Source organism: Python bivittatus, unplaced genomic scaffold (assembly GCF_059951505.1).
Source record: "Python bivittatus isolate LINGU-HERP-01145 unplaced genomic scaffold, Pbiv_v1 ctg000980_np1212, whole genome shotgun sequence".
NCBI lineage: Eukaryota > Metazoa > Chordata > Lepidosauria > Squamata > Pythonidae > Python > Python bivittatus.
The window spans coordinates 54,937,142-54,955,327 of record NW_028277125.1 but is presented as its reverse complement, the minus strand read 5'-3'; the positions used below and the strand labels follow the sequence as shown (position 1 = coordinate 54,955,327).

General features: G+C 36.8%; 1 protein-coding gene across 1 annotated transcript in view; it reads left to right on the top strand.

The window, feature by feature from the left end:
* The window catches only part of SHTN1 (shootin 1), an 87,758-nt gene that overhangs the window by 17,828 nt on the left and 51,744 nt on the right, over positions 1–18,186 (top strand). The window contains exons 3-4 of the mRNA XM_007433684.4: positions 5,721–5,781; positions 13,935–14,029. Coding sequence (XP_007433746.1) covers positions 5,721–5,781; positions 13,935–14,029 — 156 coding nt within the window. The remainder of the gene's footprint in view (positions 1–5,720; positions 5,782–13,934; positions 14,030–18,186) is intronic.

Here is an 18,186-nt window from a genome sequence, read left to right as displayed (position 1 = left end):
TCCCCGTGCCTGGGAAAACACCCACATCTTTAAGACTTTCCAGAAGATGTGCAGAGTTGGGTCAGGTGAACCTCAGGCATTATGGTATTCCAGAGGGCAGGTGCAGCTACAGAAAATGCACACTTCTTAGGTCCAGCTAGATGACAATCCCTGGTTGATGAGACCCAGTGCATGCCCTTCCTGCCCAATATAACGGGATGGGTAAAAATAATGGAAGTAAATTTAACCCTCCAATACCATGTTCCTTGCCATGTAGGGCTTTACAGGTAATAACCAATCCCTTGAATTACACCTAGAAGCAAATTGGGAGTGGCTAGGCAGTGCAGCTAGCAGAGCAAAGGTCTAACTGTCCAAAATGGGCAGGTCTAGGGTGGCTTCTTGAGGAAGAGGTGGACCATTGCTTTCGTAAGGATAGCAGAACTATCCCCTCTCTCAAGGTTATCACACTAGTACTTCTCCCTAAGCATTGCAATGTACCACTTACAGTACATTGTTTACATAATGGATAGCTTTTGTCCTGTGTTTATTTTATGTATATTTGTCTTTTAAAATGTTATTCATACTATTCCATTTCCTAATCAATTTGTCAATTTCTTTTGTGAGAATTCTGCATAACATTTCAGATATACCCAATTATGTATGTCCTCCAATAAATGGATTTTTCTGCAGTTTTTATGATGTTATTCAATTTAGCTTTGAACAATTTTTAATTGCAAACATGACTTGTTCAAAGCAAGTACAATGATTTTTTTTCTGACACTGAAAGTTCAAACTTTTGTTTTGAAGAAAAAGCTATGGATAACTCATCTGGAACGTCCCCCCAGTTAGGGTTAGGAAGTTGTCCCTATTTTCTGCTGAAAATTCTCCCTAATTCTAAAAGAAACCAGTTAAAGCATGCTTTTAAAGTGCCAGGATCAATATGTAAATTTCTTTTGTAACAGTTCTGTGTTTTCATTCTGGCACAGTTTTGCAATGCATTCCAATAAATGGATTTTTCTGTAGTTTTTAATAACATCATTGCAAACTTTAAACAAGTATGGTAATTGAATTGTTCTGGTTTGGGGAAAGTTTATTTATTTATCTACATTTATTCATTTAAAACATTTATATGGCCGGCCATCTTAAAACCATTCTCTGAGTGGCTTGCAACCAAAGGATTGTTGAAAAGGGAAAGATAGGGAGACTAAAGACTTAGTTTCTAGTACTTTGGCCCCTCCTTGAAAAATGTATGGCCTCTCCCTATGCTATCTTCATAGATTTTAAAGCAACATTTGATTTTGTCTCATGAGTGAAATTGAGGGAGAAGCTGAAGGTCACCTCAATTGTCTGGTGCTTATTATTCTTAATATGAATGCTACTTGAAGACATGTTGCTCAAAGTAAGGTGAAACCTCCAGAGCCATCTTGCATAGTACTACTGAAACCTGCATGGGCATTAAGTAAGGCTACATACTGGTACCACTCCTATTCAACTTTTATATTAACTCCAGTGGGGGGCTAACTCAACAACCCAGACTTTCACTCCCGAAAAACTTGCTAGGCACACTTTTCTATCCTGCTATAGCAGACAATACAGTGATACTCTCAAGGACTCTTACTGGCCTTAAAAGAGCACTGAAGACTCTAGGACAACATTGCAAGGAAGACCTGCTGGAACTTAACTACTAGGAAACCAAAATCATGGCGTTTGCCAAGACCCATTTAATTAAGTACAGATGGCCACAAGATTGAACAGTTTTCCTGTTTCAAATAGTTTAGTCCTTTACCCTGTCAGCAATAAGAAAGCTAATGGGAACTTCATTGTTCAAACTGCACAGAGGAGCCCATCTGCCATCCTCCAAAGGTGGCCATTACATACATGCAGCTCATAAATTGTTTGACGCCAAGCCAGTAGCACAGTTTTTTCATGGTGCTCACTTGGGTCCCTTTTCCAATTTTGCCTTACTGGAGCTTGTACAATCAAAATTCTTAAGTCCTTCAGGTCACTAGCTGTGTGTCCAATGCCACTCTGCAACTGGGGACAAGCCTCATGAAAGTAGAGGTGAGAGTGGCCCTACTTAGGTATTGGCTTAGACTATTTCTTTCCCCTTGGTTCCAACACCCCCCCCCAACCATGAGCAATGATTTTTAATCCAAGTAGAAACCAGGCAATTGTGATTTAAATCTCATCCTTCTCCTACTTGGTTATGATCAAAGCTCTTATCATGCAGTGCATAACTAATATATAACATTGGTCTGACTTTGTCAGGGCTGTAAACTTTATCTATGGAGGTCTGAGGTAACCTGCTTCCACCATGGCATACCCAAGACAATTAGAACTCTCAACTCATCAAGGGCCATTACTTTGGCATGATGTCACACCCTCCTTTCAAGTGTGCTTGGGGAATGATACAGGAAGACCCCTTTCTCAGAACAACAATGCCCTTTGACTATGGGCACATAGAAGCAATACAGTACATCTTCCTCCAGTGCTCTTTTTATACAGATATCCACACCAACCTCATCCTACTATACAAGTATCCAGGACACATGGGAGAATTTTGCACTTCCCTTCTGCTTTTGGACATCAATCCAGCCACAACATGCAGTGTTTCTAGGTTCTGTGCAGCAGCACTCAGCACTCATCATACAATGACATTTAGCTCATGGTTAACACCAAACCTTATAGCTTATTCTTGGCATGCCCCCAGTCTCCACCATGGAGCACTTTAAAACCTAGCAGCTTATGGTCTTTAATTTACACTCAGTCCATATCTTTGATATAACTTTTCATGTTCTCCTACACCTTTGTATATATATTTATGTCTGTGTCTTCTTTTATTGACTGTATTCCTTCCCCATGGCTTATGCTGGTTCATTACAGTAATAAACATTGATTTGAGTTGATTTGATGTGACAAGGCATAGGAGGACTGTGGCTTAAGAGATCAGTGGATGAAATTTTACATGAAGCTGTATCCTAAGAGAGGTAAACAAGAAATAATTATATCTAATTTGCAGTAGGAGCTGTAACTTTATCTTAAGTTACTTACTATGTATGCATTTTGATAACACCTGTTGTTAATAGAAACCATCTATTTCTATTGATGGGAAGAGAACACTACATGAGAGTACATTTTTAGCAAACTTTTCCCATTAAGTAAATTCAACACACTATTGATTTACAGCAAAACTGTCTATGTATTCAAGCCTTTCAGGCTATCAGTTTGAATCCCTGACATATACAAGGTATCTTTTTTCCTTCTCCATATTCAAAAATGTTTGGCTTTGTGTAGATGTTTTTGTGCATGTGAGTTAAGATTGAGGAAAAAATATTAAGTTGGATGTATGGCAGTTGACATCTTTAGATTTGATAGCCTTGACCGTTCATTTTTATTCTAAGATACAAAGGTACAAAGATTCATTTTTATTCTAAGATACAAAGGTTTTTTTTTTTAAAAAAATGGTAGACATTTCCATTGTCATGCAAGTCTTACCTGAGTTCTGAATGAAATGTTTTAATTCTAACATTTCTCCACCATTGCATGTCATTCTATTTTATTTTTATAAAGAAAGATGCAGGTTGTGATCCTAGAATTTCAGTTGAATTTGGAGTGAACTGGAAGAGTCTTAGCTATAATTTCAATCAAATGAAGTTTGTTTATCAGATTGTTGTCTTGCAGTATTAGTGGTACTGTCAGCTTAAAGATACGTACAATGGAGCTTGGGAGATGAATGGCCAGGATGGATGGATGGATGGATGGATGGATGGATGGATGGATGGATGGATGGATGGATAGATAGATAGATAGATAGATAGATAGATAGATAGATAGATAGATAGATATTTCTGAAGTTAAAGGAAGAAGGTCAAAGTAAGGACAGCTGAGTCAAATTGAGACTGCGACCCTGATGAAGGGAGGATAACTATTTACTGTTTTCATATTTCAACCACCCTGCCCCAGAAAGTGCTTTGTTTATGAAGGCAATTGTGTTTTCCCTCTCCAAGCAAATTACAGCCTAAGCAGGGTATTTCAGTTAGGGAAAGTAGTGTGAGGCAAAGTGTTCCCTTCATGTCCCCATAACTATTTTTACAATCTAATTCATTTCATGTTCCTCCCACTATGGTTGTCATATTCAAAAACAAATCAAGAAGATCCTTATCATGGATGTCCTGCATCAAGTGTGATTTAACCCTTTAGCCCAATGCTTGCTTCTTTGCATGAATATAAAGAATGCATAGTGGGGGACCATGTTCACATCTGTTAGCAACCCCTTCTGCTTATATTCAACCCTTGCTTCATTGAGCCAATTTATTGAAATAATTACATATATTTTTCTTGCTTACCCACACCTCCATTTCCTTCTTTCCTCTCTTTCCAGATATTTTAGATTGTAAGTCAGGTCTTTATAAACCTCCATGTAACTACAGTAGATTGCACATCATCATCATCATCATCATCATCAGTTACAATGGGAACTCTGCATTTATAGCTGCACTTGAATTTAAACCACATTCTCAGTGTAGGAAAACCAGAAGCAGGGACAGCTCCAGGCACATTGCTTGGGTTCTAAAAATAGAGCTCTACTCTCTTGATTTGTCTACCTGATTAAAGGTTCTGTCAACTGTTGAAAAGACTTAAAAAATGAAAGCCCTAGACAATTGCAGTTTTTTATTAGTGATGGTAGGTGAAACAGAGGCAGTTCTTAAACAAAAGTCATCCGATTGCATGTTAGAGTGGGTGCAATACAGAGTTGCTAGTGATTATAAGTTATCTGAGATAGTGAAAAATGGGATGACCAAGAAGAACTCACTTTGAAAATGAGCTTAAATCCACATGTTTCAGAAAGCCCATCTATCCCTGATGGATGGACAGGGCAGAGAGCACCAATGGCAGGGTAAGCTGGTATAGTTATGAGGTCACAGGCACAATTTTTATATCATCAGAGGTTTTTCTGCTTTTACAGGCATTCAGACAATCACCTTGACATTCCTGGAATTATATAGCATCCTATTTATTACCCTCTCATGTTTCCCCACTTCTTTTCTTAGGAAAGAAGGAAGGAAGGAAGGATTAGCTTTGCATTGCCTTTAATGGAACTCTCTGCTTAGAAGTACCCCGGTCCTGCAAACAGCGTGGATAACAATACAACAGGAAAATATAAAAGACACAGAACAGACTGCTCTTTGTTTTCATGTGAAAATTATTCAAACTACATTGGATGTGAAAGAAATTGGGATATGGCATACATGGGTCTACTGAGTTTAAATGGAAAAATACATGCTTAGCATGTGTGTAACTGGAGCATGTATACATAAATGGCCAGAATCTGAGCTCTTATTCAAGACTTGGCTTACTTAACAGAAGATTCACTGACATGAATGAAGCTATTTGCAAGATTTGCCTATTGCTGCACACAGAATTCAAGGCCTATATATAGGCCCAGGCTCCAGTGTTTGAAATCTAAGGTTTTTCATCCTGCATTTCCAAATCAATGCATACTCAGCCATTCTTGTGTTGGCCTTGGAAGGCAGTGATCTGTGTTGGTGTAACAATTTTGTTTAGCCTGGGAACTGCTGTCTGTTCCCCTGACCCCCGATGCCAGGTTGTTCCCTAACACCCACTAGTTCTCTTTACACTTAGTGAAAGCTGTTCTTTCAGTTTTAAGTTTTGGTTTACTTACTGCCCATTATGAGAAAGAAGTCTTCCTGTTTTAATATTAAAAACATATTTTTCTACAGTGTGACAAATTCAAACAAGAGAGAGATGAAGCGGTCAAACAGCTGGAAGAATTGCAGAAAGGTAAGGATTATTTAAATTTAAATGAGCAAAAATGACGTGACTTTTTCCAAAGCTGTTACTATTTACATATAATATTGAGGGCAGGGAATGGCAAAGCCAGGCTTATTTTGTGAGAAGTAGCAACATTTTTCTAGGGGTTTTTTTTGCAGATAAAATATTTTCTGCAAAAAATCTTACTCCCAGAACCCCTAAACATTAAATGTAGAGTTTTGCCTCTCTTAAGGACCACTTTTTGCCAAAGGATTCTGCCTCTCATGTCAAATCAAGAGAGGCCCTGTTTAAGGTCCCATCCTCATGTGAAGTACAAGGGATGACGGCCAGAAGTGAGCCTTTTCTGTTGTAGTCTCGACCTTGCAGTGTCTGCTCCATTGGAGATATGCTTGCTTCCTCAGTCACTTCTGGTGTTTAGGAAAACCCTCAAGATCTTTCTTCTTAAACAGGTCTTTATGTCTTGATGCCTAGAGAGGACAGGAGTGGCCATCTTATTTTAGTTATTGTTATATTTGTTACATATTGTAAAGGTTGCCTTTATGTGAGATTCTTCTGTACATGAATGTGAGTCATTTGATTGGGCCAACATATCACTTCTGTTCCAAGGGCTTTGCAAAGTGTGCAATTTGGATATAGTTTAAAAAAAAAATTTAAAAATTATAAAGGAAAAAAACCCACTCCCTACCTTTTGTAGCACCTGATACTTAACTCTCTAAAGGTTGATTAAAATTCACTGTTGTGGGGCAAGTGAGTAGAAACACAAAACATTTGATTGCCCACTTAAGCAGAATATCTTCTTTGCTTTGCCAGAGTTGGTGGATGCAATCACAGACAAAATTATGGATGTGTATCTAACCACATGTGTTCTTGTTTTTGTTTGCAACTACAATTAATAAAAAAATGTAAATAGATTCTCTGAGGATGTGCTGCTTCTATAAATATAATTGTGTCTGGTCAGAACAGAATTTTCTTTCAATTCGCTCAGAAACAATTATTGCTTTTGGTGAGGGTCATTAGAAAAATATTAACATTTGAACCCATTTCCACTCTTAAGGGAAACTCACATTACCTGTAGTCATGGATAAGTTGCCTGTAGATATTTAGGGGGTAGCTCAGTGGATGGTAGCATCCAACAGACTTTGGTTGATCTCAGAAGATAATCAGGGCTGGCCCTGGTTAATACAGATAGTCCTTGTTTCGTGACTGCCTCATTTAGTGACCATTCACAGTTACGATGGTGATGAAAAAGTAACTTTATGACCAATCCTCACATTTATGACCTTTGCAAGCCTATAAAGCAAAGGAAAGCTGAAGTAAAATCATAAGCACAGTTGCAGTTTCAATTAGTGACCACAGTAACAACCAAGTTGCTGGTCCCAATTGTGGTTGCTACATGAGGACTATCTGTACTTGATTGGAAGACCACCTGAGAATTCCAGAGCTGTTGGTTAGATTAGAGAGGCCTAAATACGTCCTGGTATAAGGTAATGGCAAGCAATTTCATGAAGACTGCCAAGATACCCTGCCAGGAGTTGAGTTCAACTGAAAGGGATCTTTGTATTTTTGTTTGACAGCAGAATGGAGCAACTCTGGTATCATAAAGAAAGGTTTTCATGATATGCTTGGACGCATGCAACTTTAGGTGGAAACATAAATTACAAAAATGCCCAAGCACATTTCTCCATGCAATTTTCGTTTGACAAAAAAATGTTACATAAGAAGCTATAAACTACTGAATTAGTTTTAATAATCATAATTTCTGCCAGGGGGTATTGTAATTTTAAATAATAACTATATACTGATGATACTATAGTTTTGCCCTTTATTTGAATCTTAATTAACGGCTTTTGCAATTTCCATCGGTAGTCTTTGTAGATTCATTCAGGCATTTTAGTACTGATTTATTTTCCATGACTTGCTTCTTTTATAATGTTGGACTACCGCTATCATATTTAGATCTCCAGCTTATGTAGGTACACTTTGTGTTAGTATTGGCACTGTACCTGCCTAAATATGCCAGAATTAAGAAGGAAGGGATCCTGACCATTACCAATTTGTTGCCTATAGACTGGCTTATGTTGGGTTCCAATGGAAGGGAACCAACAAAGCCCACTGGGAGAACAATGACATGAGAAATAACCAGTCTGTGGAGCATTCTTTACCTCAATCTGTCAACAGTTGGCCATCCATATAATGCATCTTTCAGATATGTATTTGCATATGGTGAGCAAAGATGAAACTATCCACTCTACTCCAAGTTTTTTTCTCAAGGCAGAAAGAAAATAGAATCAAGCCTTCTCTTAAACTTTCTTAGTTATTTTCCTTCATTCCTCCCAGATTTATAATTGTCCCTTCTATGGATGCAGATTTCACATTTTTCACAATTTTCTGGACAATGTCCAGAATCCCTATTTGAACTAGAGTAGACTTAGGAGTCTCAGCCTAGCTTGATCCAGCTAGAGCTGATCCAAACCAAGTAAGTTCAGAAAGAAAAGAGATATTTCTTCTTTTCTACTGCAAAAGTAGCAGCCAACTAAGGCTCCTGTACATATAAATGTTTGCAGAAATTTAAAGGTTTTGTTTTCTCAACACTGGATTTCATCTTGAAATATTTGCCTCTTGTATACTTGGAAAAGGTGGTAGAGGATTTCTGCATTAAAGACAAATGTTTTTGTATCTGTAAAGTCAAAACATACTAATACATTCTCTAAGATATTACAGCCTGACAGAAAAGCTGTCTGATGTTTTCACAGGGCACAGCTCATCTTCTTAAAGATCTGTTCATTTATTCCTTTTGCATTTTCTTGCCAAGGAGTTACTTCCATTTTGCTAACTTTCCAATCTTTCATGACTCACAAATTGCATAATTCAATTAGAGTAATGCTGTTTTAAACTCCATTAGTCTGGATAGTATTGGTTTGACTAAGAAGGAGTGATTTATTTCCAAAAGACCTAGCATAAACATTACACATACAATTAATTAAAATTTATATATTACTGATTATAAGCATTTGATTTTTTTTTTTTTGCTTTTGCTTTCTTGCATCCATTATCAGCTTAATGGCTTCCCTATTTTTAAAACATCCAGAGTCCAAATAGCCAATAAGAGAACAATTTTTTTCTTATTAGCAAAAACTAAAAGCTCTTTTTTTAAAAAAAAAATTCTGGATGATATATTCCTTTCAAGAGGTTATAATGAAAAGGAGCCCTTGTCCTGTTTTGTTTACCTTTTGCACCTACTTGTACATACTTTCTTTTGATACTTATTGGTTTGCAGTCAGAGAGGAGAAGAAATTCCACCCAGGTTTCCTGTCTCAGAGAAGCCCTATTTGCTTATGGATCAAAAGCCCAGGGTTGTGGACTTCTTCAGCTTCAGAGCCTCTCTTCGTGTAAAATCAAGCATCACCAGATTTAAAATAGGTGTGATGTTGGCTTCAGCTGGCACAAGGGATAAGTATGTGAACAACTCACCCATCCTGCCAAATAACCAGATTTCCCCTTACAAGACAACGCTTCTATTGATCCAGTGTGGGGTCTGAAGGTAACAAAACACAGCTAATGGGAGCAGAAAAGCTCTTGTGAATAGCTTCTTGAGAAAGATGACAAAAGTATCACAGCCTGTTATGTTAGCTGTCTGTTGATATAGTATATTTTGTTGGATTAATAAAAAAGAAAAGCCTAGGCACCTTGCATCTACTGTGGAGTTGACAAAGGAATTTACACAACTCTTGTTTACCCTAGTTTATATATAGGCCATTTATGAAATGCCTCCTACAAAACCATCCTAAACTTTAGGCTATCACCCTAAGTGGCAAACATTTTCTAATTGTAAGTCAAATTCCTGTGAAAAAGAAAGGGAATGAGTATCATGTGTAAACATACACAAATACCTTGTGGCCTATTTGTGTTTGTTATGATATTGGCAATTCAGAAAACAGTCAGGAAATGTCAAGTAGCTTAGACTTAAAATTCAAAAGTAGTATTTGCTTTTGTAAAATCTCATAGGTTTCTTTTATCTTCCTTTTCACTTTTTTTCTGATTCTTTTTTTTTTCTACCTTCCTTTAAAAAAAAAAAGGACATATCTTGTAAACATAGCAATAAATGCCAGGAATATTAGGATTTTACAGCAATAATGGAGCCCATTATTTAAATGACAATATAAAAGGCAATTATATTGATGAAGAGCTACATGGGCTTTGTGTCTGTGAATAAACTTGGCCTGTGCTCAGCTTCTATTTGTTCTCTCGGCATAAACACATATTGTGCCTGATTCCTGTTTAATGGGGCCCAGTTTGTATGCCAAGCAGCTGCATTTTAGGCCCTATAGCGTGATTTCATAGCTCTCTGAAAATTGGTTCTATTCAGCACAAGAGATAGAAGGTGGGGGAAGGGGAGGGGGACGCTTCACCACACAATCATTTCTTTTCAATTGGAGCCAGAAAGGTTGATGACAACATGACCATTGTGTGATAATGATAAGACCACTAAGGATCTGTACTTCTCATCAAGGCTTTCACACAACAGCAGATACAATTTAATTCACTGCTCTGTCAGCAGTGCTGATACCATTATGCCGTCTGTCTCCACAGTTATAATCACTGTCCTCCGAGAAATGCGGTTGAAATGATCTTGAACAGTCAAAGAAACTCTCAATTAAGGCTGCCACTTCCAATGTGTCAGATTGTGTCTTATGCACTTGGTACAATTTTCACTTCCAATCCTGTTTATTTACAATGTCGGCCAGTAATTACGCTTAACGTGCCATTTAGTGAGGGTGCCCCTGCCAAGGAGATTGTTGGGTGCTGCAGTGCCATTGAGTGGGAGTTTCTTGCAGTCAATGCCATCAGCGGCTTTTAGTCCCTGATGGGATGCGGGAGTAATGTTGATAATGCAAGTATCACGCTCATCAAGTCATAATTAGATGCCACTCAAATGTGCCACTTGTAATAACAGTGTTGATTCATGTTTTCTCGGTGACTGCAACTACTAATTAGTTAAGTGGTTTTTGGTTGGCCTGCATTTGCTGCATATTATTATTACCCCTGAAAAAATGTTGAGGTTGGAGAGGGTTCTGGCCACTTAGTGCTGCTTTATGAATTTTAATATCAACCTAGGAAGAACTTGGGACAGTCTTACAAAGTAGTATCTTTTTTTTCTTTCTATTTAATTTTTAAAGATTTTTCCCCTTTGGAAATTTAATCATAATTGCAGGTTAACTAATCTTAAATGAACCATGAGTTATCTCTAGGAGATAGATTTTTTTTTAAAGAACCTTATGTTTCATTTGCGTTTAGTTAATTTTCTATTTCTGCTATTCTCAGAACTTTATAGGACATTTTTTTTAAAAAAAATCTCAGCTAACTATAGGAAATAACAAAGCTGCTTGGATAAAACAACTAGGGTGCATTTAATTTTTTTTGGTCATTGGTTTATATGTAAGAACAATATGCCACGTGAACAATCAATTCTTTTTCTGTTCCTAGTGTTTTTCATAGTATATTTATGTTGCATGTATGTGAAACAGAAATAACTAGTTCTGATTGCACTACATATTTGCCAGGTGTATGCTTTATGTGTTCAGTTTTAAATGTAAAATATTTTATACATATACCTTAAAAATAATATGGTAGTCAAGTGTAGTAAAGCACTTTACTTTCTGAGCTTAAGTGATCACTCGTACTCTCAGTTCAGAGGCAATAGTTTCCTTTATGCCTATATGCAGCTGAGTCCATTCAAGTAAATTACAATGACTTAATAGAATTTTACTCCCAAGTAACTGTATATGATTGTGGTCTGAAGCAAGTTGGCTGGTGACTGTTATTTTTCCTTTGCAACATGCAGCACAGACTACTTGGGGCATCTTTTCATGTTTTCTACACTCTTTCCATTTGCTGACAGTATCTCTGCATGGCACACATTGCTTATTCCTGTTCTTGGCTCATGGCACACAGCAGAAATGGATGGCCTGGGCTGACCTAATAGAAGATAAGCCTCTTAAAGTATGGGTGCTTGTGCCAATTCTTTTGCCTCTGCATTCTTTGATTACATGATCCCAGCATAGAGAATTTCCCTGGCCAGTTTTGGTTTTACCTTTTCTACCCAAGAAGCTACTGCCATGTGGCAGTGCTCCAGGCCTAGCTGGAGCACAATGCACAGTATCTCAGTATATCTCCTTGGGTTAAGTCTGTTTGCTTTCATCTCTGTCATGGTACAGTGCCAGAAGCTCACAGAACTCAAAGCATAAATAATAATTACGGAGCGTGTCATTGCTCTTGTGTTGCTTTTAAGGCACAGTTTTCAGCACTACTCCATACCTATGGAGCTGTAAAGGACTTGATTTTGAACATGCCAGGTAGGCATGTGCAACTTCCAATGGCCCAAGAGATTACTTAGGCTTGACCTAGTTTGCTAAGGACCACACTCTAAAAGTAGGCAGAATCAGGATATCTTTGGGGGGGAAGTGGTACAGGAGTTTTAAAGGGTAAAATAGGAGTCTGAAATCTGTACAAGGCTAAACAATGTCCTGTTTTCCCCTGACCACATTTAAAAGAGGTCAGAAAGAGAGAGCACTCTTGGGATGCTTTGATGCTGCAGAAGAGATGTTAGCAGGCTACAGTTGTATTTGGGCTGCATTTTTTGCACCCCTGCTGCAAGAAAATTTCTCTCTAACAGTGTAAATGACAGAATAATGTTTAAATAATATAATCTGGATGACATGTTGGGGCAGCAAGACTGACCTGTAGCTGTAGATTTTTGCCTATCAAAAAGAATTACATTTGGGTTGGTGAAGAAGGGACAAAAATAGTCACTCTATATGGAGAAGTTTCCTCCCAAGGTTTAAACCTGTTTAGGGATATACTATATACAGGATGGATAAAGCGTTCCAAGAGCCAATTTATAGGGATAAATTCCACAATAGATCTTTTGACAGATCTAAATTCTGGTGGTTCCAGAGTTAGAGTATTTAAATTTTATGAGGATTTAATGAGGCCTAAGAAATGGAGGAGTTAACGCTTTTGCATAGGCATCTGAGAGATCTTTGGAATATAGAAATGACTCAATTGCTCCTAAGTGTCCTCTTCCTGATAGCAGAAGCTGGTCAGCCTTTTGGGTTAATAGAGAGTAGAGAATGATGAACAAGGAAGGACAGGGTCTAAAGAGTCAGTGGAAGAAATCTTGGATGAAACAGACCAAGGATGGGTTACAGTCTTCTTGGCAATTTTCTTTTTTCTGCCACAAGTACATTGGTGTAAAATAAACTCCCATAGTGAAATGAAAGATAAAAAAAAGAAGTCAGTGTGGCAGCATGGAAACCTTAGTGAAGATTTGAAAATAAAAGCAAACATCCAGGAGTACAAAGAGTGATCTCACTAAGGAAGAGCACATACTGTAGGGATAGCCTGGAATTGCAGAGATTGTGTCAGAAAGGCCAAATCTCAGAATGAGATGTAATTGGGGAAGGATGTTAAAAGGAACCAAAATGTCTTCTTCAGATGTGTTCAAAAATAAAAGAAAGGGAAAAGAAATAGTATACCAACTTAAAAAAAACCCCAGATAATAAAGGAAAATCAGGAGTCTGGTAGCACCTGTTCAGGGTAATAAATTTTATCAAAAGGCATACACTTTCATGAGCAACAGCTCACCTCATCAGATGCATGAAGTGGCACATCAAGGTGTACCTTTGTGTGACTAGAGCACTGGGGAGGTTTTCCTGAGTGGGAGCCAAGAGCATGGGAATAGGGGGGGAAAAGAAATTAGGAAGAGGGTTAATGTTGAATAGTTTCTCCTCAGAATTTTAAGCTGTAATCTTTCTTGCTCCTTCCTTTTTAATGAACTTTCATTTTGAAGAAATAGTTACAGGATCAGGGTTAATTTTGTTTCTCCAGATATGTAGATGTAGGAAATGCTGTCCATCACCTTTATCCTTAGGTTTTAGTTTTTAGGGTTTTTTATTTTCATAATCTCCTGAATGTATAATTTATTATGTTTGATATGGTAGTGTCTGTGATATATGAAAAGCAATTATATACATGCTGAAACATTATGTGATAGTCTAAGAAGATATTCATAATCATAGGATGATCTTCTGAATAGCAATATAAGGGGAAGGTTTGACTCATATGAAACTGTACGAATCATAGGTTTTCCCCTAATTCTCTAGTTTCTCACATGGTTATTGAGGAAGTCAGCTGTATACAGAACCATCTTGAGATTGAAAAGACATGTCGTGAAAGCGCAGAAGCTCTGGCTACTAAGGTAAGAAGCAATTTTGTATGTTCTCTGTTCAGAAGTCATAGTCTTAGGGTAGCAGGATGGTTAGAATGGACTCAGATCACACAATAGCTTTGCCAATACCTTCTTGTCTACCTGCACACTGGAGAAGCTATGACATCTACTTCAGGGAATGAGGCTACAATTCTAACCAGGCTTATTTTGGGGGTAGTGTCACTAAATGCAGATACACCTGTGCATTACTTAGCAGAAATCCTCTTAAACAGTATGTGGGTTTTTCTCCTGAGTAAAGATGGATCGTTTAGTATAGCATATCTGCTCACTGGGGGTTGTGCAAAATACTGTCAATACATTGAACATGTAGATGCATTCAGCATCCTCCACTTTTTGGTGTTGTTGGCTATACTCTTATTGTCCATGATAAAATTCTTCCATGGAGAATAGTTCATTATGTGTTTCATATATATAAATTAGCATGTTAGGATGAAAAATACTTTCATTTTGCTGTATGCATACATACATACATATATATATGTATATTTCATATATATATATATATATATATATATTTCATTTACCAGTACACAGACACAGACACACACGCACATATATACATACACATAAATATATACACACATACTGGTAAATGAAATTTGGCCAAATATAGAAGTGCTATTATCTCATGTGGCTACTTGTAAATGTTTTCTGTGACAATCTTTTCTATTGGAAATGGCCCTGAAATATAATGCTTGGATCTGGGAAGTGAGAAGAAGATATAAGGACAACAGAAAATTGTTATTTTACAAATATGTGCAGTCTCCTGAAATATAGAACTTTTTTCCTAACTTGGTTTTAAAGGTTTCCTTTAAAATTTGAGAAGTACTCCCTCAAAGAAGTAATTTGTGATATATATATATTCATTCATATTCCTTGGCACCTTTTCTCCTTGTATTTTGTGCATCTGGGTTAACGGATAAACACGTTTAGAAGTACACCGAGTGTCTGTGACATAAAAGAATAATGAGCTTTTCAGGGTCTGAATCAAATGGAAAAGTCAGGCAGAGTATTACATTTCAGGTGATTGTTTATGAAAGCAAACTACAGAGCAAGCAAAAGGTGACCTGCACTGCTCTGTTGATTGCATCTGGGTTGATGAATTTGCCAAATATATAATTTTCTATATTCCATCTCATCAGAAGTGCATTATTATTATTAAAGAATGTTTTTATCACTTTGAGGTTTTTTTTTTTTTTTTAGTTGTGAAAAACACATTCCAACCACTTCATCATCAGAAAATGGATTGAAGCAATTTTGAACCAAATTTCATTAGCAATGTTGGCTGGTCCATGACAGTGTGTGTGTATGTGTGCATTTGTGAATTTTCCCCCTACCCAAACTACTACTTCAAATATGGCAGAAATTCCACAACAGTATTTTTTTTTAATGTGGATGCATTAATAATGTACTTTCTAGAGATATTTACTTGATTGTTTGCATAACGATACATAAGGATTTATAAGATGAGAACAGCTCAGTAAGAGCATGAATTTATGGATCTTTTCTTTCCATTTTTTTTATGGAATGACACACACTAAAGTAAGACATTGGTACCATCCTGTTTGACTGGTGTAACAAAGCTGACTATCTATATCTGTATCATCTGTAGCTATAGCTATATGTCTATATCTATATCAAGTAAATAAATAAATAAATACATGATTGGACAGCATGCACCAATGTACTGGTTCAAAGTTGACCATATCAATCTATCAATCAAATATATAAATAAATACATCAATACATGATCGGACAGCATCCATCAATGTACTGGCTTGGTCCTGATGAGTTAGAATTGTGAAAACAAACAAACAAACTCTGGCTCTTCTTTAAACATAAACCAGGCCACACTTCACTTTGGTGAAATCATACCAGTATCCAATAGGACATCTCTTGGAGCAGTTTATTTCTTACTTCCTCAAGATGATTTATAATCATTCATGTAGTTTTGGAGAAGGGGAGTAATATTTTTAACTTTCTGGATCTTCTCTTTGTTTTTGTTTATTTCTTAGTAACAGAAGTTGCTAGTTGTGCATTCTGTAATGCAAAATTATTCATGGCAAGGGCCAGAGGTATTATTTTTGTATGTCATTCCAGTTATGACCTTCTTCCCACCAAGCTGCGGGATCATTATACATGCTTATACGGAGTGTGTTGCTCCCTTTTCAGTTTTGGCTCTCAGTGCTACCCTGATTTGAAGGCTAGATAAACTGGTGTGTAATGTGTCTCCTTGAGTCTCATATTTCAGAACATCATGGGACCATTGAAATTCTAATGGTATCAAATGCTGATGTGCAAGAGATTGGGTTAACATTCTCAGTTTCTGTTCATTCATTCATTCATTCATTCATTCATTCATTCATTCATTCATTCATTCATCTTTGAGCTTGTGTATATATAACCACTAGTACTACCAGTGATCAGTAATCATAACTACCTTCTAACAATATCCTTTCATTAATGAAACTGGACATTCAAGGGCAGAAATGAAAGAAACAAAGGGATTGGAGAGTGTGGAAATAAGTTCGATGATTTCACTTTGCCATTCTATTCTATGTTGTACTGTACTTCTCTCAAAATGGATTTTTCCCGCTTCTTTTTTGCAGGTCTTTCTTTTTCCCCTTGTCTTGCTTTCTTAAAAGCTATTTTAAAAAAATAAAATCAGAGAATCAGAGCATCTATACCTGCTTTAATTAAAGCAGTAAACTACATTTGAAGTGAGAACTTGGCTAGGTTTCAAACAGTGTAGAAGTAATTTAAACATCTAACTTTAAGGCCTGCTCTTAGTTTTAAAAACTTGCTGCCTGCATTTCTAACCTGTATTTTAAAAATGTTTTTGTTTCAAATCCAGTGACAGTATAGCTCTTGTTGAAACAGAATGCTGGCATCTATGTTCACCTACATGTTCCACTTTGCAGTGGGCTGTGACCCATGTCCTTCCAATTTTACAACACAGAGGACCCTTCAGTTAATTTTTCTTTGGGGTAATTATCATTTTTCTCCCTGTAATGGAGCCATACTTTAGGCTCATTTATTTTGTAAGCTAGTTAATATAGTTTTGGAAAAATTAATAGTTTAAAGGTGTGAATATGATTCTGAATGTTATTCCCAGAATTTGGAATCTATTATTGTATGAAGAACTATTTATACTCATATCTATTGAGTATGGTCAGAGCAAAAATTATTATTCTTTTGCATCGGAAAGACAGCGTTATTCCAATTTACAATCTTGGATTGTTGATATGTGTTGTCTTTTGGCTTATGAACTGAGTTTCTATTGACGTGATGAAAAAAACTGATCAATATTACTCTGTGTGGCCAAGGTAATTAGAAATGGAGCTGTTATTTATATGCATTATAAGCCTTTGTCCCATTTCCTTTTTCTTCCTCTTCGATTTTGTTGTTCCTTTTTTTGTATCCTTTTTTCTTTCTATATATTGAAGCAAGGAGCAAAATTTTAAATTACATTATCTGTTGTGCCATTTCAGGAGAAGGATGAGAAAGTGCCTACCTATGTGGAGCTGTAACTTAATCCATTAAAGTATAGAACTCACTATATGAACTTGATGATCATGTATCATTGGATATAATTAAATATGTATAACTAAAAGCATTGACCTATGTGTAAAAGCTTCCATCTGAGATTGAAGCCTGATAGTACAAAGTTTAGAACTCTATGGATTTCCAAAATGAAAGCCACAGTATATGCATGGATGATTAAAGTCATGGCGTGTATTTACAGAAGGGAAGGGCTATTGTGTAGTCCCTGGATCTCCAGAAATGCTCAAATTACGGGGAGAGGGAAGAGTTCACAATTATAGCTATATCGTGTCCTCCCTCCCCATATCTTTAGAAGTAACAGCTAACAAGATATCCTAAAGGCAAAAAAGAGGTTGGCCTTTTTAACCCATTTCTCTTGCAAGTTAAACATTTCCATGTTCAAATCATTTCATTTCTCATGGATCGTATTGGTAATGTCTACTTTCTAAAATAAATTTTTGTGTTTGTATTATAGCTGCAGATACAAATGAGGTGCTGAAATTGATAAATAGATTGGGACTTGTTCTGACCATTTAGTTTAAACCAAGAGATTTCTGCTGATCAGCTGAATGTCACATTGTAAT